The sequence below is a fragment of the Miniopterus schreibersii genome (assembly GCF_964146895.1).
Source record: "Miniopterus schreibersii genome assembly, chromosome: 11".
Lineage (NCBI taxonomy): Eukaryota > Metazoa > Chordata > Mammalia > Chiroptera > Miniopteridae > Miniopterus > Miniopterus schreibersii.
Window position 1 is genome coordinate 37,014,024 of NC_138111.1, and position 22,623 is coordinate 37,036,646.

Genomic DNA, 22,623 nt, shown 5'->3' on the forward strand with positions numbered 1-22,623 from the left:
TGGAAATACTTTCACTGGAGAGGGTTCTGATTCCAAAATTATTTACGTTTACAAAGAAAACTATCTACTTGCCCAGGGGTAGTAATAACTTATCCTGGGAGAGTAAAACACTGCTGATTTGTAATTTTGCTTTATTGCCCCTTCTGATGAATTGAAAAAATTGCATGAAGGTGGTAACATGCAATTCTTAACTGTGGGTCTGCAGAAGAATGAAAGGCACATCTCGTGATATTCGAATGTGGATTATTACAAACCACTTCTAAAGCAGGTCACTATGTTGGTGGGTTAGTGCATCAATGTTACTTGCCCCTCTCTGCAGCCCTCCCTTACTTTATTTTCATTCACTTCTTTTTTCTCTTCTTCCATCCAGTTTCAATTCCAGGAATCCTGCTTTTTTGAGGCTATGATAAGACATTGCCTGTTTCGTTTTATTTATATTTGAAAGTCTCTTAAGAGTAAGGTTGGTTCTTAGAATCTATGATTGTGCTACATCTCTTTCAGTTTACTGATCATAAATGAGTGATTTACTCTCTTGCATTTTTGATCAAAAACAGAAGTGCTTTTATCAGTAACTTTGCCAGTGTATCTCTTTTTCTTGCGAGACTATAGCTGCATTTTATTTGTTCTGATTCCACAGTGCCCATTAAAATTAGTTGTAGAACTGCTTTTATTTCCCCTGTGATATTTGGTCTCTAGCTCTTTCTTTCCTTCTAAGGATTAATTTAACAAATTTACTGTTAAGTTTCAAATTTCTCTTATTTTACATTAGGTCTATGTTAACTACCATCTCCCCAACTGTGTTTTATCTATCATCTATCTGTCTGTCTGTCTATCATCTATCATCTATCTATCTATCACCTATCTAGACTGGTCCAGAGTATACTTGTGTCTGCACTTACATTAATTTAAGTAATTTTAAACACCTTGCCTGCCGCAGGGGCGAACTCCGGCTCAAATAGCCGTTAGCAAGGTGTTAAAAGCGACTTGTCGGTAGGAATGGGTTTGTTTTGGAAGGATTGGTTGACTCTGCCCTGGAGGGGAAACTGCATCAAGAATGAAAACCCCCCGCGCGTTGGCCCTACTCTCTCTCCAACCAGATCAGTGACCTTGGCCAAATGACATAATCTTGTTTATACCTCAGGACCTCATTGAAAAATGAGGAGGTTGGGCAGATGCTTTTTAATTAATTTAGAGATTACCTGGCTTACTTCTAATGTTTCATGCTTCCAGTTTTTTCTTTTTAAAATTTTTCTAGAGTGTGAGAATAAAGGGTGGCCATATGCATATTGCAACCGTTACTTTGACTTATTACTCAAACAGATAAATAAATAAAGGCCCATTAGCTTAAAATCTTTATTTTAACCTTCAGTTCTATCATATAGTAATAAGTGCCCTGGAGTTTACTGAGGACAGTACTGTTAAAAAAAGAAAGAATCAGCATTTATATCTCAGTAAATGTGAATAATTCACGCTTTTACATAACAAGCGATTTTTAAGCATCTGCTGACCCGTTAGACAATAGCTAAAAGGTGAAAGGCCAAGACACGGAAAACCAACCCGCCCACCCATCAAGCAAGAATTCCTGAGTGTCAGCAGCAGGCCTTTAGAAAGGTGTCACTGTGTGCATCAGGAGGGACACGGGTGCCTGAGGCAAGGCGGGTGCTGTGGGCTGCGGTGTCTCAGCCCCATACCTTGCAGCCTTCGCACGTGATGACTCCGTAGTGGATCCCGGAGGACTTATCGCCACAAATTTTGCATGGTATCACTTCAATTTGTGCTGAAAAGGGAAAACAGACATTTTGAGCTCACAGAGTTATCTTCTCAGTTTCACCCTTTTACCTCCCTCTCCACCGCCCCCTGCCCTGACCTTAGTGTTGAAAGCCGCTGGGGTGGGAGCAGGGGTGTGGGGTGGGGTCATCTGCTATTATTTGAATGGCCTCCCTAAGCCTCTTCTAATTGAAAGGGGCTCCACCTTGTTTGCTTTCTTTTCCCCCTCAAACCAAAAAATAAAACCAGAAATCAGAAGTTTTGTAAACTCTTGCCTTCATCATTTTCTCCTTTATAAACTTGACCTTGAAATACTGTGAGTCAGAAATCCCTGGGACCTGAGGTTTTGGTTTCCTTATTTTGCTGTTCAAAAATTAAGTCAAGAAGAGCTACCACGTTGCCTTATTTCAATAATTTTGAAGATAGGTAAATAGAGCAAAATTGGAGGGGATGGTGGTGAGTTTATACATTATGTGGCTGAATGCTCACTTGTGAAAATGTTGGTGATAAATCAGTCAAATGTTTATTGAGCATACTCTATATGTCCACGAAAACAATAAACGTTGTTAAAATAAGATACAATATACACACTAGGAAGATTTGCTTTTCCTACTCCTGATTTAAAATATGCAAAATATGCTTCAAAATGCTTTGTCTATCAATGTGCCACTTGGATGCTTTTCTACAGTTTCTAACCCTTAAATATACAAAACAAAACAAAACAAAATGCAAGACATAATCCTCTTTTTCTTACTGTTCTACACTTAAAAAAGATAACACTTTACTTTAAATTTTTAAAAAATTAAATATTTCGTGGTAAGTCTAAATCATCTTTACAAGCAAAAAATTCAATGTTATGTTCTATGAGAAAACTGAGGATTGAGGTGGCTAAGGATGCCCTTGAGTTGACTTGGGAGATGGCAGCCAGAAATTAGCCAATTTTCCTGATACTTCATTCAGTAACCCTTTCTTGGCCTCCCACAAAGATAAAACATGAATACAGTTTTGAATTTCTATATTATTCCAGGAACACTGGATATAGAGATATTGATAAAAATATCAGAAAAGACAAAGTCAACTGAAATACTTATGCAACTGTGTTTATTTGCTTCTATTCTTTTAGCTTTAAGACCACACGAGTTAGTAGAACATCAAGATTTCATAATGTGGAGAAAATAAGAAAGTTGATGTCATGCATTCTGTTCTGGTTTCCTTGATTCCAGTCCCTAATAGGTTAGTGACTGGAGCCATGGCAAAGATAAAATCTCTGATCTTGTTTTCTGGTTTATAAAGCTTAGCTGACAAAATCCATAGTTTTGTGACGATTAAATGAGATATTTTATGTAGAAGTGCCCTGAAAATAGCAGAATTACAAATTGTCAGCCTTCACCATCATCAGCATCATCATTGTTAACTGGTATTACTCCTGCTTTTGGACAAGAAATATCATATGCCACATTATTATTCCTTTATTAAAAATATTATTTTAAAAATAACAAATGAATAAAACTATAAACTATTTGTACTATTTTTAAAAGTGATAACCTTTTGAACAGTAAATTCTTTGCAACAATTAGAAAATTGACTAAGAATCCCAGGTATCCATCGTACAGTTGTTAGGCTTATATAATATTAAGTCAGAGGGACTCTTTGCATAAATTACTCCCCAGGGAGTAACTTACACGTGGGGAGAATCTGCTTCAATAAGTTCTTAATTATAAAATGATCTAACTCTAAAGGAAATGAAAATAGAGGTAATTTGCCCCCTGGGATGTGAGAAGATGTTTTTGAAAGCCACAAAGGTTATCTTACACAACTTCGGAAATACAAATGGGATAAGATGATTCGATAGAGCATCTGCATATTTATACATATTTATAATCTTAGCTCAACATGTAATCCTGAAGAACCATAAACATTAGAACAGTATTTTTAAAGAGAAAGAAGCACTTAAAAGGGTATATGTGTGTTGCTGTGTGTAGGAAGGGATCATTGGTTTGGAAAACCATTTTTACTTAGCATGGCAGAATAGATCAGCTGAGGTCTATTATAGATGAAGATAAACTTAAATAATTCGAAGTACTAATCCTCTTCTCTCATTTAAAATGAACTGCTTCTGAGCTACAACTTCATAATTCATTCAATGTATTTTATAAAGCACATTTTCCAGACAGAGTATTTCAGATGCTGATTAGGACAACAGGTCACATGACTGCTCCAATATTTGCCTTTTCTAAACATCTTACCACGATACCAGCCATAGTCTTTGGTGCAATTGCCTTGCAGTGAATACAGATCTGGTGACATGCTATCTATCATGGTTTCAAACTGAACATCTAGGGAGGACTTGGTGGCTTGGACCTCACCACCTGTTACAATGATGATGTGATAAGGAAACTGAGGAGAGAGTTCAACTCATGGATTACTTCAAAAATAGCATTCTCTGGCAGATAAACATAGAGGGGCTGAAACGATCTGAGAGATGGCTTGAGATATGCTCATTTCTCAGTTGTTCCATTTCTTTTATCTTCTTCTTGCTTATATTTTTCTGTTGGTAATCCTTTGTGGAGACTCTAGTTAAAATCTCATTTACCAATTAAAGTTTTTGTTTATAAAAGTAATCAGATACAGTTTTTCTGAAATGATATTCTTACAATGCCAAAGAAAATCATGAAAGATTTAAAATTATTTCATGTTTTACCTTGTATTAGAACAATCTATGGAGTACAATTAATTTAATACCCCATGATTTGGCATGCAGGTCTTATTTAACAGTTATAGTGTAGTCAAAATTTGTCTCTTGTTTGAAGATGACAGTTTTCTCTCCCCAGTACCTCCTGAGGGCCTGTCCTGGCTCAGAGCTCCTTCCCATCTCACAAATCCACCGTGTGTGTTGAATTTCTTCTCCTTATCAAAATGTACATATCTTTTGTTCTGATCTCTTAGAACCCCCCTGCTTGTGAAGAGAGGTGTTAAGTTAGATTAACCAATATAGGCCAATGAGTTAAAGTAGAAAATGTATCACTTTGATTCATCAAAATACCTTAACTTTTAAAAGCAACCATCGGAAATGGTAATAAGAATGGGCTGATCAGGTACTTTCTGGTTGGAGAAAATGTTCTACTGTGTGTGCTCTTGTGACTCTCAGTTCCTATCATTCCACCTCTGACAACTCAACCTGGACATTCTTATATTCTGGGCATTATAAGTCCATTGAGGACAGGGTCCAGGTCATATTTCTTTTTTATATTTTCCGTGGAGACCAAAAGAGAATTTTTATAACTCTTTAAAGTAATGGTCTTAAAATTGTTTTTCTTTCAGTACAACTGAGAGATTTGACACACTGCTTTTTATAAAAGAGGCTTTATGCAGTACTGATTTCCCATATATGAGGTGAGGAGAAAAATGTCAGAATCTTGAGATTGGGGGTAGATACGTTCTTTGGAGTATGCCCCCAGGTGACTCAGATATGATATGATAAGGCCCCACTGAGTCTTCAATGAATCAAGTTATTAAGTAGGAAATCTCTGCAGCATGTAAACCATCTGTAAAGAAATAAAACCTGGGATCACGCTAGAATTTGAAAATACTTGGGAGTGACTAATAATTCTTTCTCTGTTTCCTGACCTTTGGTTTGGGGCTATACTTGTGGCATCTTGTTTTCTGCCCACCCACCGTTGTTGTTTTTTTCCTTAAGGGAAATAAGAAGCATCTACTCAGTCTACAATAGCTCCCATCCAGGGGCACTAGGTTTGCCTCTCACTTTCTGTTTCTGAGAATTTTAGTTATGCTAAAAGCAGACAGTGAAGGAAAAACTCTTCATGTCTGAGTAAAGCACAATTCACACATATAAAAACTTCCAATAAAGATGACTATTTTGGTTAAAAATCCTTTTGCAGATGGTCTCAGTAGACCAAGTTGCATCTCTTCTACCCAAATTGCATCTCATCCCTCCTTTGTGGCAAATGCACGTTGAAATCCCTGTCTGCACGCTGTCGTCCTCTCACTGGCAGGCCAGTAAGTGTCTGAAGCGAGTATAAGACCATCTGATGTCACATAACAACTCCCCTAAAGGATGAAGTGAACGCTCCTAAGATCTGGCTCCACTGTAACTGTGATTCATCAGAAAATAACCCCAAGGGGAACAAGGGGACATCTGTAATACTTTCAACAATAAAGATAAATTAAAAAGAAAAGGAAAGAAAAGAACCCCAAGACTGGGGTGGGATCGAAGTGTGGAAAAATGAGACCCTCAGGAAAAAGTAAGTCTTTGAGCTTTTGTCCTTATTTCATGCTATATGGTGATGATTGTAAAGACTCCTGATGTTGGGTCAGGCTTGTGTTTGTGTATATCTCATCAGGCACATGACGTCTTTATCCCAGCTTCCTGCTTAAGTACCAAATACAGCACATGAAATTCAGTGCACTCGAACTGTTACCAGAATGCCCTCCCATCTATCAGCATTTAGGGCCTCCCTTTCTCTCACACTCTTCTCTGTAATATTCTGGGTAGCGGTCTGTATGAGCTCTCTACTCCATTCAGTGGATAGCTTCTAAAGGAAAAGATAACATTTACTTTTACAATGTTATAATTTCCTAACCTATGTATCATTGGAAACCAGAGTAAGAAAAAATATTACTATCACATGATGATGACATAAAAATGACTTTTTCAAAGACAGGATTTGTAAAATTATCATGAAGAGAGTGGATTTATCTTTTCCATAGGAACATTTACCCCTGAAGTGCCTGCCTACTCTCATTCCCCAGAAGACTGAAATAACAGAGAATGTAACCCACAAAGAACAATGACAGTGATTAGGATTATCATTAGTGGCAATTACTGATAAGTTAAATATCTCCTTTGGAAACAAAGCAAATCACTTTTATAAGTCATAATCATTTTAAACTAATAATTTATGAATTAATTCCCACTTAATACCTCTTGTCTTGCCAAAGTTTTAATTATAATGCGATAACATGTGTGTAGGAGCTGACATTCAGTCAGGTTGAAAGCAGTTAAGTCTTCCATGACCACTCACAGTGTGGTCTGGAGACTCTGGCACTGGCATGACCAGGGAGCATGTTAGAAATGCAGACCATTGAGACTTATTCAAGACCAATTGAATCAGAATTTGCTGTTTAACAAGCTCCCCAGGACAGCGTTCAGGTTTGCGAAGAACTGTTCTGTGACGCCCAGGTAATTCAGTCATAGCTACCCTGAGAATTGATGGGATTTTCAATTTCTCTGGCACCAGGAGAAATTAAAAACTTCACAGGATTCTGGAAAAGTAGTTTCTGCTATTGTTTTTAGGCATTTCTTTTTTGTTCAAAAGACAGTAAGACAATTAAAGGATTATTTACAAAAAACTCTGGTCATTAATTGACAAGGCAGAAGAAAGAGAAGCCAGTGTATTCCCAGAAACATCTTGCATTACTGTAACTAACACCCAGTGTACCGGGTTTCCTTTGCAGATTTAACGATTGTCAGCTGTGCCTGCATCTTCTTCACGTCCTGACACAGTGTGGCAGTGTGTCCTCCCTCTTCTGTGGTCTGCTCTTGGGGTCGTGGCCACGACCTCACTCTCTGGATACTGAGTACGAAAAAGCCTCTCTTGAGAAGATTTTTAAAAATAGTTTTTCTATTTTAAAAATTGAATTGCACCAAGTTTCCTTCTTTTGGTGGCGGTAAGGAGGTCAAGTAATGTTTGAAACAGAAATGAACTCATTTCTGCTCTTCATGTTAATTCTGGAAATGAAATCTTTGGAAAGCTGCCGCGCCTCGTGGGGGCAGATTAGTTAACACAGAGTTGAGAAGTCGTCAAGCCGGTACTCAGGCCTTTCCTCTCATCCATCTCAACGCTGTCCTTAGACGTGCTACTCAGTGTGGCTCCTGACCAGCAGCACTGGCATTACCTGGTGCTTGATAGAAATGCAGGCACTTAGGTCCTACCCTAGACCGACTTAATCAGAATCTTCACAGTACCGGTGTCTCTGTGATGCATGAGCATAGTAAAGCTTGAGAGGACCTGGAAGAGAGGAAGGCAGGACATTCTACAGCTTAACTCTCAGGGTGTCTGCCCCAAACACCAACTCTCAGTAAAGAGAGCTTTATATAAAAAAAGAAGACATGTACGCTACTTGATAGCTATTTTCTCCAGCTATAAAAAGAAGAAAACAGCAATTACTTTGCTGCAGTGAAAACCTTGTCTGTCCTTAGTTCCTTAATTTGTCTCTGAGCCTTTCCCTAGTGTCCATGTAGCTGAGGCCTTCAACGGGAAGGTCGCGTTCCCGCAGCACCACCTCCCCGGGGAGAGCAGGGAGGGAGGAGCCGCACACTGTGCTCTAGACTGTGGTCACTGCTCTACATTCTTTTTCGAGAACACTTGAAAAGACCAATTAACAGGGATATGCTTGATAGATAGAAAAATAAAGCTGTTAAATTATATATCTGACGGTAGACAATTCAAAGGTTGGAACAGGATCATTCATTGAAAAGACACAAACCCCAAGAAAGCCCCAAGTAACTAAAATTTGGGTGGAAAGCCTGCAATGTTCCTTCCCATTCTCTTCATTGATAGCAGCGGTGGAGGCCATCCCTGAAGTTCTCAGCACTTGTTCAGAAAGTATGAAAGTAAGAGAAACATGTCTCTTTCTGCCTAGCGACAAAGAAACACTAAATTTCTTGGAGTGTGTTAAAAACAGACAAGGTAGAGCTACGAGGGAAAGAACAATGACATACGTATTCTAAAATACAGTGATCACAATCTAACTTCAGTGCCTTTTACTTGAAAAGAGAAACCTTGTAAAATAAAAGTGGCATCTCATTTTTTAATGAGATACCTGAGTAGATTATATCCACATAAGATGAGAATGTTTGCATCATATTAACATTTTTTTCTTCCTAATGTAATAATAACTTTATTTAACTGGCTCTTAACATCCTATAATTTGCTTGGATGGCCAAAAACTAAATAGCACTGTATTTTGTCACTCTGTCATATTTACAAACACTTCTCTGTTTTTTAATATGCTCTTAGCCATGGATGCAACAAGTAGTTACATAAACAAAATTTAGAACATAGGTGAGATATTTAAACCTGGTGTATATGTGTGTGTGCTTGTGTGTGTGTGTGTGTGTGTGTGTGTGTATGAGACAGAGAGAGAGAAGAAATGGAAAAAGACAAATCACTCCCAGTAGCCTCAAAGACTTCTTTTGCCATCAGAGGGTTGATTTAGGGAAAAATTTGTGTGAATAGGCACTCCTACAGTGACATTAAGGAGTTTTCACTTAGAGGAGAACACTTTGGACATATTATGGCACCAGTGATCACTGTACATGAACACAGATTTCGGGAATTCATTTTGTGGATTGTCTGCAAGAGCTTTGATTTTGTTTTTAACATGGACAATGCTGCAGTATCAAAATATATCACAAGTTTCTGCATCAGGAATTACATTATTATATCACTTACGTTCTACTGAATTTACTGTTCAGCCCCCATTGCTTCAGCACTGAATCTTGAAATAAAAAGAAGTTATAGAATTGAAGAGACCATCTTAATTTGTACTTTATCTCTAGAAACAAGAATGAGTTCAGAGGTTGGAGAAAAGAATGTTTGGGTTTAGTTCATTCTTACATAGATGGCCTTTTTTAAAAAAGAGGGGAGATATAGAATTTAAAGGAAGGTATTCTCATCTGCACACAGCAGCAGAAATTATTTTAGGGATAAAATGATTAGTTAAAATGTCACTTTAGAAGCTCTCATATTGTCACTCTATGCTAACCAACACAAGGCCCTATCAGTGCACGCCTGACAAACGTGGAATTAGTAGTGCACGGCTCCCTCGGACTGAAGTGCCCGTTCTGCTGATACTGCACACTTTCCCTAAAGAGATTACCAGCATAATCCAAAATATTATAGGACCCAAGCTGTCTTATTTTTGAGCTCATCAGATCCAGCACGCTGCACGTAATCCCTACTGGCTTTCTGCAGCGTTCACGTACACTGGGGAAGGAGCTGTACGAACGCGATGACCGAGTAGTAAGAATAGGGACTGTGATTTTCAAGTTCCACTTTAGCAAGTTTCTTCCTTTTGAACATTCTTTCTCTACAAGCAGAACATTGATAATCATTGCTTGATAGTTTGTAATAATATTCGCATGGAGATGTTTATGGTTGTCTTTTGCGAGCTGTGTTTCTTATACATTAATTTCTACCAAAGGCATTGGGTGCTTCCAGGTGGACTGAACTGGTAGGAGAAAGTGTTTATTTTGTTTTTTGTCATTTCTTTAGAGGTTTGAAGTACTTCTAAAGCAGTAGAGATATTTATTTTGGGAGAAAATAATAGAGGAAAAAGACTGGTGAAAACCAGAAATTGCTAAACATAAGGCCAAGTATTCTACTGTAGTAACTTGAAAAACTCTGTAGCTTTAATTTAGAGTGTTCCTTTTAATTCTCCCCACAGTTAAGAGGGAAAAAAATATCAGCTTCTCTTTGCAAAACATAAAGACAATTATTCATATAGTTCCTTTAAAAATGAGTTGTGTGTGTGTATAGAAACGCAAGTTCCTAAAATAAAACGCTGTGTTTTATGTAATTTTACAAGAGAGGGAAAATTTATGTTTTTTTCCTTTAACACTAAATCAGTGGAGAGAAGAACATTTATGTTCACCTATCAGCCTCTGCTAATTGTAATTCAAACCCAAAGAGGATTAAGTACATAGACGTTAATATGTCCAGTGTTATTAATTTCTAAGCAATAATAGCAACAATATCCTGAGTAAATCTGTCAGCTGTAAGTATAAACAGTTGTTTAAAGACTCCGTTGATGTCAGGACTGCAATCTGCTCATAATCACTTATTTCACCCATAAAGTCTTTAAATACATATATTTTGAAACCAGTGTATAATTGTATTAAAATAATATTCTTTTCTAAAAATACAAGCACTAGGAAGTTCTAAGCATCATGGAAAGAGGTAATTCTGAGTTTATATAATATCTGAAGAAGTTTTAGTTTGATTAGTAACTTTTTTTGAACAATCATAAGGTTTATATTATTTGAAAAAAATGATTATATCAATTCACATCTTAATATTTCCAACTGTTGTTCATGCTATGTAGTAATGACAAAAAAAAAGACAATAAATCATGCATCATATTGCCCTGAAATATTTTAAAACGAATGCCCAGAGCCTGCCTATATTATGAAATAATGCGTGTGTAGAGAATTATGCACTAACTTACATGTAAAACATTTAGGAGAAAAAACCCCACAAACATAATTCATCTCATTGTTAATTATCATTCAACAAAATAGAATTTTTTGGAAAATAGATTTCTTACATATGAGAAAGTGTCTGGTATATTTATAAACAGAATTAAAAAAATTAGAAACATCAAAATGATCACGAGGACAGCAATGCCAATAACTAAAATCAAAACTGCAAACTGTGATGAAGTTGCTCATCCTGCTAACTGCATGTTAGTGTAATGTGGCAGATGACTATTTCAGTTCAGTCTCAAAACCTATGCACTTAGCAATTCACTTCCGGATGTGATAATATTTATATACAAATATGTTCTCCAGTGTAAAATAAAGCCTGAGTGACTTTTTCTTATATACACTCTCAAGTCAGAAAACATTTTATTGTTCCCACACCTAGCCACTCATTTATTTTACTGACAGCTTCTAAACGCTTACTGTCCTGCCTGGGAACAGTTCACACAGCCAAGTGTCACAAGAGGAGAAAATGTAAAACTCACCAGTGGCGTCAGCTTTGGATTTGAGCTCATTCTCACACATTTTGACGTTGCAATGAAAAGTCTAACTGAAAAATATTGCACTTTTCGCTGGCGGTCTGACGACTGCCCCTCTGCTCCCTCACGACTAGAATCCCAACAGACTGCATTAATGAGATTAAATGAAAGGGGGGTTAAAGGCATCAACTGTTCCATTTCATTAAGTCAGGGTGAAGGGCTGCCCAGGCAAGGGGGGCGGAGGGAGGGTACTGGCTTTTCTTTTGGATACTACTTATTCATGAAAGAATGCAGCATTTGCTGAAATCACAATCAGAAGTTTAAAAACATCATTTCCCCGCTCCGGAATTGTACAGACACATAGAATTTCTGCACTTCAACTTTTTTATTTTCATCCTGTTGGAATAGGCATATGCCAGGTAACAGAGTCACCTCTGTGATTATAAATGTACAACACAAATTTCCTTCAGGATTAGTTTTCCGCATTTAGCTTGGACCCTCTATTGAGGTCCAGGGACAAGGGATCTTGTAAACGTATTACCACGCTCTGTCCCCCCAAATATCGGATGGAAGTTGTCTACGCGCATGAGCATCTTAAAGGCAAAGAAAATGTGCATCCCTTATGGCTGCAGTGGCAACACAGCTTGGGAACCAGTTTGGGACTTCATACTAGGTGGGTCACCTGGCCCCAGCCCTGAGGTCCAAAGTGACTTTATTCTCCCAGCATGCCTCAGTGCTCGCACTTATAAGAATGATGAAGACACACAGACAGAAACTTCTGATCCTGAACCCCTGTCACCAGGAAGGATAAATATGTGAATACGTAAAATTTGCTTTTACTGACATAGAAAAGTGCATGACCTTTATCAGAGAGCAAAATGCACACATGAGTATGAGCTCCATTGAAATTTTGCCTCGAGTTACTCAATTGTTTCCAGGATGAATCTCAAACCATTCTCTTCTCCCCTCACCTCTCCATTACTTTCGACAGCTCTCATTTTCTTTTCACTAATCCTTTATCACAAATGGTTTCTTTTCTTTCTTTCTTTTTTAAAAATATGTCTTTATTGATTTCAGAGAAAGGGAGGGAGAGGGAGAGAGAGAGAGAGAAACATCAATGATGAGAGAGAGTCATTGATCAGCTGCCTCCTGCACGCCCCCGACTGGGGATGGAGCCCACAACCTGGGCATGTGCCCTGACTGGGAATTGAACTGTGACCTCCTGGATCCTAGGTTGATGCTCAACCACTGAGCCACACCCGGCCGAGCACAAATGGTTTCTTGATCTCCTTCCTTCTGTTCCTCTCTTCTCATAAACATCTTTGCTTTTTCCTGGCTCGCATTGTAGTAGAACTACTTTTTGATGGGAACAAAGGCCGGGGGTGGAGAGGTGGTTAGAGGAGGCTGGGTAAACCCATCAAGTATTATTGTCAGCATGGTGGGGCTGAGCTCAGTGGATGCCCATTGAAACAATCTGGAGAATTTAAAAATATCAATGCTCAGAGATTTCTCTCTAACCTCCCATTGATTTGCCTGGTGTGAGGCTAAGGTGTCTGGGGTTTTTAAATATTTCCAAAGTGATTCTAATGGGCAGCCAGGACTGAAGACCCCTAGAATGTTTCTCAGAACCAGCAGAGACATGTGTGAAATGATAGATCCCTGTCCCCACCAATTAGTGAGTCAGAATCCTCTGAGGAGGGGCCTGGAAAGGTATAGTAATAAGTGTGCAGGTGTTTGCTGTGATAGACAAATTTGGGAAAAACTTGAGGAAAGAGCCTTGGACTTTGAATTAGAACATCTAGATTTGAATTCTTGGATAAGTTACTTAACACTTTCTGTGCCTCAAGTTGTATATGTCTAAAATAAGATCATAACACCTACCCACCAGAGTTGTGTGAGGAGTAAATGTGATAGTTCTTAGCACAGAGCCTGGTACATATTGGAAATATACTTGAAAATAAATCTGCCTACCTTTGCTTATGAAAAACACATGCATTTTGGCTATTAACTCTGGTTATCATTGTTTATTCAGTCAATATAATTAATTAATAAATTAATAATAAATACTGCCCAGCCAGGCGTGGCTCAGTGGTTGAGCATCGACCTCGGATCCAGGTGATCGGGGTTCGATTCCCGGTTAGGGCACATGCCCGGGGTTGTGGGCTGGATCCCTGGTTGGGGGAGTGCAGGAGGCAGCTGATCAATGACTCTCTCATCATTGATGTTTCTATCTATCTCTCTCTCTCCCTCTCTTTTCCTCCCTCTGAAATCAATAAAGATATATTAAAAAAAAGATTTCCATTAAAAAAATAATAAATACTATTTGTACTAGGCACTGAGAAATAAATATTATGGAGCCCATAGTCCATGTGTATTGAAAATACATAAATTTAATCTTATTTAAATTCTTCCATTGTAATTGTCAGTTTTCTGTATAATACTAGAAATAATATTTTTAGAGGACCTTTTGATAATGAGTAGGAAAGTCATTTAAAAACTCTTTTTGGTCAGAAAATAAACATATTTGGGGGATACCAGATGTTTCCTGTGTTATAGCTTAAATGAGACAGAATTGTTCTCTGTGAACTATTTAAAGGGTATTAAATACTGACTTGTGTGGCATTAAATTTATAGGCACCATTCATAGGGTGCCGGAAGCCAAATCTCAGGATTAGAAAGTTACACATCCTCATGCCTCCTAAGCCTTGAGAAATATTCAGCTCCTGCTCTGGAGAAAGAAAGTGGGTACCAAGAACATCAAAACAGACTCACTGGAATCTTGATAACCAGAGCATGCTCATTCCCCTGAAAACAAAGGTCAGGGTTTGAGATAGGAGCACATGCATAGGGATGGGACTCAGCCTATATTAGGGGCATATGGTCAGGAAAAAAGGAAGAAATTGTTGGGATTTCTCTAAAGTTATAATTTTATCATATCACTTTCTTTCTAATAACTTTTCAGCTCCCTATGATTCACAAGATAAACCTAATCCTCTCCTTGGCCCGGGTTTTCACGCTGGGTCAGCTGTCTTCAGGAACACACCTTGTGATCCAGGACCAAAGGCATCCATCTACCTTCAAATTCTGACCTCAATTCCTCACTTCTTTACCTTTTTCTACTTCTCTCTCCTCCTTAGCCCTCATGAAGACCTCACTTCATTGTGCTCCAACTACCCACATCTGGCTTATTTTTGAAAACCCAACTCAACTTCTACCACCTCCGCAAAGCACCCCCTGGCCACGTCATCCGCAGTGATCACCCTGGCTCCTTTGTCCCCACCACTCATTTGGTCCTGGTGTTCTTCACTAATCCTCATTATATGCTTGCCTTTCACCTTGACTGTAAGCTCCTTAGGGCTAAAGCCCTCCCTCTGGGTGTCTCCCAGTGTCTAGCACAGAGAGTCCGTGCAATGTATGGAGTGGATCAGTGGGTGAGGGCACACCTGCTGGCCGACTGCAGCGCTGGGGACAGATGAGTCTCACTGCCCACTCCCACCGCTTCCTTTCACTTGCATTTCACTTTGGTAGCTCATCTTTGGGGCATCTAAGCTTATGTACTTACTTAGTGGAGATGAGAAAAGGTTAAGAAAAAAGCTCTTGCCTCTTTTTGCTCTTTATTTAATCATAATTGGTTCTTAGTATAGGAGCAAGGAGGTTGAAACAAAAAACTTCTCTTGATCTCCTGTTTTCCCTTCATCGACTACCTTTCCTTTCAGCCCCTTTGTTTGGCATTTAATGTCCACTTTATATTATTGTCCCACTGGTCTAGTTTTTTTCTCTGTCGAGTAGGTATATTTCTTTTTCTCTGGGTAGGAGTGCTATCATTAGAGGCAAGAGGGAGTTGATCTCTCTCCTCGATGGCTCTCCCTTGACCCCATTCCACTATAGGTAGTGGCTATTAAACACTTGTCACACCAACATAGTACTTAAACTGTCCCTGGTATCATAATACATTAAGCTAATGGGACAAAAATGTTCTTTAAAAACCTCCTAAGATCTGGGGGTAAATGAGACATGAATCTTCTTAAACAAAGAAGTATCATAAAAGAGAGATAGCTTGATTTTATAGGAAACTGTCCCTGTTTAGCACTGTGGTTCTCAAAGTGTAGTTCCCCAGAACAGCTGGAACAGCAGCAGCACCTGGGAACTTGTTAGGAATGCAAATTCCTGGGGCCTGGCCCAAGGCCTCCGGAATCAGAAACTGATGTGTGTGTGTGGTGGTGGTGGGGGTATGTGGGTGTGTGTACGTATATGAGGGTGTGTCCAGCAGTCTACGTTTTCACTCTCCAGCTGGTTGCAATGCACACGCATGTTTCACAGCCACTGGTTTACAGTGTGGGTTTTCCAATCAGGAGGAGCAAGAGTAAATTTGCAGCTCTCACATACTGGTTGTGTGGTCTGGACAAATCATTCAATCTTCTGATATCTGTTTCATCATTTGTAAAATGGCCATAAGAATACCTACCTGATAGAAGTGTTGAAGAATTTAAAGTGAGATGTTAAAATATCTGATTCCTAAGAGACATATGTAGACTATTTCAGTAAAAATTTTTGGAAGACCAGGGATTTTTATTTTACAAAAGATAAAATAATTCTGAAGTACAGAACAATATACTGTTTTATATGTTAAAATCAGTATTGCCAAGAAAAAGGTGTGAGATTAAACACAGGTAAGAATTAATCATCAGTAATGCCAGATGTATTCATTATTTCCATGATGTTGCCCCAATTTAATGGTAGAAAAGTACAGAGAAATACTAAAATGTAGGCTCTAGAACAAGGTTTCCCAACTTTACCATTATTGATATTTGGGGCTAGATAATTGTTTTTAGGGGAGTTGTTCTGTACATTGTAAACATCCTTGGTCTCTATCTACTAGATGACATATTACCCCCCCACCCCATGGGCTGTGAAAACCAAAGAAGGTTTCTAAAAATGACCAAATATGCCCTGGGGAGGGAGCAAAATACCCCCCCAATTGACAACTCTAGTTTTTCTCTAGTTTCAGTGCCTGGATACAAATTCATGCTTTACCATTTAACAGTTGTATGATTAGAGCTTCAGTTTCCACTCCTGTAAAATGGAAGTAAGAGTCATAGCCATGTGAGAGAGTTCTTTTATGCCATTTGAAAAATAAAAGAAAAATACAAATAAAGCACTGAGATCAGTATCTGGAGCATGGCAAATGTTATGGACTGAATGTTTATGTCCCTCCAAATTCATATGTTGAGATGTTAACTCCCAATGCAATGATATTAAGAGATGGGCCTTTCGGAGGCGATTAGGTCATGAAGGTAGAGCACTCATGAATAGAATTAGTGCCCTTATAAAAGGGCCCTGGAGAGAGCTCTACAGGTCCCTTTTCACTAAGTGAAGATACAGTGAGAAGTCGTATCTAGTCTGCAACTAGAAGAGGGTTCTCACCAGAACCCTCTCACCAGAATCTGACCATGCTGGCACCCTGATCTTAGACTTCCAGCCTCCAGAACGATGAGAAATAAACTTCTGTTGTTTACAAGCCACCCAGTCTATGGTACTCTGTTATAGCAGCCTGAACAGATTAAGACAGTACATATTCAGTAAATGTCAGCTCCCCTTGAGAGATGATAGATAGGTAGTCTTATATTGATTCCACGTCCCTGGGAAAATGGGAAAACCCTTCTCTTAAAGTCCTTACAAAGAAGTTGTATACCCATTCATCAATGTCTTCTCTAGTAATGAATCAGAATGACTAAATACTCATATACATCTTAGGGTCTACAGCTGGTGTTGGAGAAGATCAAGGGCATGTCAGAATCAGAACAGAGTTCTGCTTCCCCCCTTTTCTAGCCATGTGCTTTTAGGAAGTGACAACCTTCAGAACCACTGTTTTCTCCTTTGTAAAGCAGGAAAAATAATTACTATTTCATGTATTTGTCATAAAAATTATATTAGGTAATACATGTGAAAGTTTATAAGCCAATATCCTGGTATACAGTAGGCACTCAATAAAGATTCCATTCCCTTAAAGTCATAGTTGATGAGAGCATAGTGGGAAACTAAGGTAGGCATAGTCCCTGTCTTCAGGGATATACACTTCGAATGGCATAATTTCATCTAAATTGACAAGTAAGCAGCGAAAAGAGTTTCTCCAGTCACAATAACTTGTATTCTGTCAAAATTGCATTTGAAAAACTAGGTTTTTAAGCGTACTTAGTAAATTAAATATATTAATGTTGTCAAAACTATACATTCTCTAGAAGGCTAAAGGAATAGATTAATCTCTTGGTGATTTTGCAAATGCAGCAAAATTGTAAACATCTTTGGCTTCTATTCACTAGTTGTGACAACTAAAAATGTTTCCAAATATTTCCAATATACCCTGGAGGACATTTATCTTGTACAATCCATTTAAGAAACTTTAGCAGCTTAATTTTGATGCCTTGTAGAGTAGTAATTATTGCCTTGATCAATAGCTAAATTATTCTGGTGACTAAGCCTGCAAATACTTGAACTTTGGTTCAAACCTACATTATGAAAACCACTTACATTTCCAAGATTTTCCCCAATAGTGCTCCTACTTATTTCTCACTCAAAAGAAAGATATAGACAATAAAATGGAAAACAGAGAGACTAGTAATATTCTTATTGGTTGACATTAGTAGTATAACCCAAAATTCAAATGGGAGAAATCTTGAGCCCTAGTTGCTTATGCACTAATACATTCTTAAAGCTTCCTTCTAACATAGGTTTGAACTGTAAGAAAATTAACAGGAATAACTTCCCAGTACTATGTAAACTAGATTCCTTTTATTATATGAGTTATGAGATTGATAAAGTATGTAAGGTAGATTTTGGGGAACAAGTAATTTTTTATTCACATTAACAAGTGGTGAATATTTTTAAAGACTTTAATTTTTTAAAGCAGTTTTACAACAAAATTTAAAGATAAAGATTTTCCACGTAAGTCCTGCTCACACACGTGCACAGCCTCCCCCATTATCATCACCACTCACCAGAATGGGACATTTTTTAAACAAGGATGAACCTACATTGACTGACACACTCAAAGTTCATGTTTACATTAGGGCCCACTCTTGGTGGTGCACATTCTATGGGTTTAGACAAATGTATAATGACATGTATTGATCATTATACTATCAGACAGAATATTTTCACAGCCCTAAAAACCCTCCGTGCTCTGCCTATTCATCTCCTCCTCTTCCACCTCTCTAGCAACCACTGATTTTTTTTATTGTCTCCATTGTTTTGCCTTTAATATTTTTGATATTAAGCAAACACTATTTAATTCAATAGTGTTTGGTTATGCAGAAATACTAGCTATTTAAGAGTTAAGACTTGAACATCAAGAAATGGCTAAAACCCAGTCACTTATTGAACTTGACATTTGTTCATTCAGAAAATACATGTTTGTTGGGTGCGTACAATATTTTAGTAACTGAGTTAAATACCTTCCCTAAGGTCTTTCATAAGCCTATATAGAATAAGACCACTATTATCTGTATGTAAGCCTACGGTGCAGGAATGGTTAAGAGATTTCCCTGGTTCTCATGTAGCACTGTGGAAGACAACAGATCTCATTGTTGCAACTTTTTACTGATCAATCAGTTTCCTCCAGCCCACATGTCTGTAGCATGCCCACAAGCCTTGCTGAAATAAAAATACTATATCTCTGTTGTTCCATTGGTCTTATTGATATAATAAACACTATCAAAAAGTGCTTGGGATTAGTTTGTCATTACTTAATTTCTGTCATGCCCAAAATGACTGCCAGTGACACCATTTTACCTGCCTAGTCTTATGGCTCTAGGCTCCAATTTGTTCTAAGGTCTTGCTATTGTCTATAGTGGATATGTATATCTATGTATACCTATGTATACATATGTATAATATAAATACTTAACTTATATGTAATTCGTCTTTCTCTGTCTGCTTTTGAATGTGGGACATTTCAGTTATTTCTAATCTTCTAGAAGTTTTGAAAAGCCAAGAATATAAAAGTTTACCATCAAGGAAGAAAGAATCTATAATACCCAATATATTATTCATCTGGAGACTTTTGCTTACTTAAAGTGGCAAACTCCAATTTGGTGGTGAACTTCAACTCTGCATTATTGACTTTTGTTGTATCTCCTTCCATTCTAAAAGTTATTCTCCTGAGTGGAGGAAACACCACTATTAAAAATATGCCAAGGGATTGATACCATAAAAATGTTAGCCAAGGTATCTTGACTTGGAAGTTGGCTTCAGATAAGGCCCTCCTAAGCCTGTGTAATAAGACCACTGTTACCTGCAGCATTCATGCTATTGGAAGGCAGCAGTACTTTTGCATGTGCAGCATCACAGGATGCTAAATATGTGACATCACAGGATGAGCTGGATTATTTTAATCCAGGACACATGACTATAGACCCTGCACCTGGACCTATATGGTTATGTACTCTTACATGGCCTTCATCCGTGCCAGCTCTCCTTTGTGGCAATCAAATGAAAAGAATAACTTCTTCCTTTTATAAATATCAGTGACTTTTCTAAACCTCAGGTTTCTAGGTTCTGTCATTTATTGCTATTGATTGAATTCTATTTTTTTCTTTCTGTATAAAGGCACCATCAACATATCCTATTTTCCATGAGAACCAGGCAGTTCTGTCAGAAAGAATTCAGGTAAAGTCATTACTGCTAAACAATTCAGTAAAAGAGTTGAGTTTCTCACCTTGTATCTTCTAAGGAACATACTCACCAAGAGACAACTTAACAACCAGATATAGTAAATTTACTTAAAAGTCCAAGAATGGTAGCATTAACTCTGTGTGCAATCCATACTTGCATTAGTAGAGAGAAATTTGTCCCTGAAGTATCTTAGAGAGGAGAACTGTGCAGTTTCCCCCTCACTCATCCTGGGACATCTTGCAGCACCTTAGGGCCAACCAAAATTGTGAACGTTTTATTGACTGGAATAAGAAGCATATGGAGAATGTAGAGCCATACAAACAAGTCACATATTGCAAAATTAAATGTAGATTTAGCTTCCTTGAAGAACAAAATCTTTTATTTCTAATGCAAAGGTGAAAACGGGAGTTTAGTTTGATCTAAAGTTAAAAGCAGAAAATCCTGAGACGCAATTAGAGGCAAATATATCAAGCCATTTTAGTGTTTTCATTTGCAGAATCCTGCAGGGTCCACAGAATTCATCACTAATAACAGTTAGCATGGATTGAGAACTTAGTATGTGCCAGACTCTGTGTTCAAAGCTTTAATGCATTACCTCACTTATTTATCATGGCAGCTCTGGGAGCTAAGTGTTTGTACTCTCAAGTAATTGGTGAAGAAACTGAGGCACAACAGGGCTAAGGAAGGGAACCTACAGCGGTCATCTCAGTACGTGGTCCACCGATGAGCAACAGTAGTGTCACCACCCGCTCCGTCTACCGGTTAGATGTGAGAATTCTCTGGCCCAGCTGAGATCTACTGAGGTGTGGTCCACAAACACTAGGAGTGAACATTACAGCAATCTGTGTTTTTAAAAGTCCTCCAGCCGAGTCTAATGACTGCTAAAGTCTGAGAACAACGGCTTTGATCCTGTCTATTGTGGCATTTCGGCCCATACTCTAAATTAGATACAAGATATTATAGACTTGTTCACAAAAGTGAGAGACACTTAGGAGTACTTAAAGACACACATACTTTTTACTAAGTATTAAGTTTTGTTTGTTTTGTCTATTTGAAGAAGCCCTGAAGGCCCATACTTCCAGCCCGGTGGTTTCAGCAGGGCTAGATGATCCCTGCAAACAAGGAAAAGTGCACATCAGGCAAGCATTTCCCTCTCTATTTCTAAGGAGCAGACAGACACTGGGCTATTTCCTCTCTGGGCTATTTCCTCTCTGGGCTATTTGGTGATTGCTGCGGTGGACAGAGTGCCTGCACTGTGGAAACGAGAGCACGCCGCTGTTGCTGGGGTTGAAAACCCACAGCATGTTTCTCTAGGGGGTCATGTACCAACAAATGGTACCATGAGTTTTTGGTTCTAAAGTTGAATCTTTTTAATCCTCATGAAATCTGATCACCTGTCATAAATCTGGGTGTCTGAATAAGAAAATAATTGTCACTTATCTTCTCTTGCTACCTTTTCAATATAACATTGGCTGGGTTGGCATTTCATCATTACTATTTTCACTTATTATCATTAGCACCTTTGCTGTACTTCATGCAGACTGTTACGCAGACTGTTACTTTAGGGCTGAATGAAAGATTTAAACTTCGGTTTCCCTGAAGAAAGGAGAGGAATAAAGAGAAATGCATGTTTATGATGATCTCTTCCCCTGCTTCCTAGGATTAAAGGGTGACTGTAAAACCTGTAGGCTTACCCATTTTGTCAGAACAAAGTGTAGAATGCAGAATGTGGATTCAATTTAGTGAACGTCACAGCATCTGCAATGCATCTTATTTGTATTTTGTGTTTTCTTCTTAATACTTAGTAGGTGTTCAATCTGCTGTCTTAAGCACTACTAAGTGGTGAATTCGAGTTATTTTCAAACCACTTGAATAGCATTATCAAAATATTGCTGCGTTGGAGGTCAACAAAGCCTGGGGAATTTTCAGTGGTAAACGTCATGTCAAAGACTTGAAAGGCTATTTTTTCTACCCTATTTAGACAATTTTCCCCCATTGTGCTGAGATAAAATCGCCAAGTAAAAATAATTGCTATTTAATGCCACCACGCTTACTAGCAAAAAATAATTGGATGGTCTGGAGGAATAAATATTGAAATGCTCAGACGAGTCGAGAATGAATGCTGCAGGATCATCTCAATAAATAAAGACAATCTGTATCTTCCACTCTGACAGAGACACTCGGGGAGTGAAGAACCCAATTTGCCCACGCCCATGCAACTAATGGGTCCGGGGCTAGTTAATGCTCGGAATCTAAAAATTATCTGTTGGTTGCTAAAGGCAGTTGATGGGTGATGTGTTGGAGGAGCAGCCGCCTTAGGTATGTTTCAAAAAAGTGCTTATTCTGATTTTCCGAAGGGAGACTAACTGGCCTCGCTGAGGTGTTTATATTGCTTAGCGTGTGAAAAAGACAGAGTCGTTAGGA

At 38.3% G+C, this 22,623-nt stretch overlaps 1 protein-coding gene across 2 annotated transcripts in view; it reads right to left on the bottom strand.

The window, feature by feature from the left end:
• Nucleotides 1-22,623, bottom strand: part of RORB (RAR related orphan receptor B) — a gene marked incomplete at its 5' end in the record, with an annotated part of 172,747 nt that overhangs the window by 47,548 nt on the left and 102,576 nt on the right. The window contains 2 exons of one of the 2 annotated variants that reach the window (XM_081151707.1): nucleotides 1,692-1,777; nucleotides 11,536-11,575. In XM_081151707.1, the coding sequence (XP_081007833.1) occupies nucleotides 1,692-1,777; nucleotides 11,536-11,575 (126 nt within the window). Of the gene's footprint in view, nucleotides 1-1,691; nucleotides 1,778-11,535; nucleotides 11,576-22,623 lie in introns of those variants that run through there. The other variant, XM_081151708.1, reaches the window with a different exon arrangement.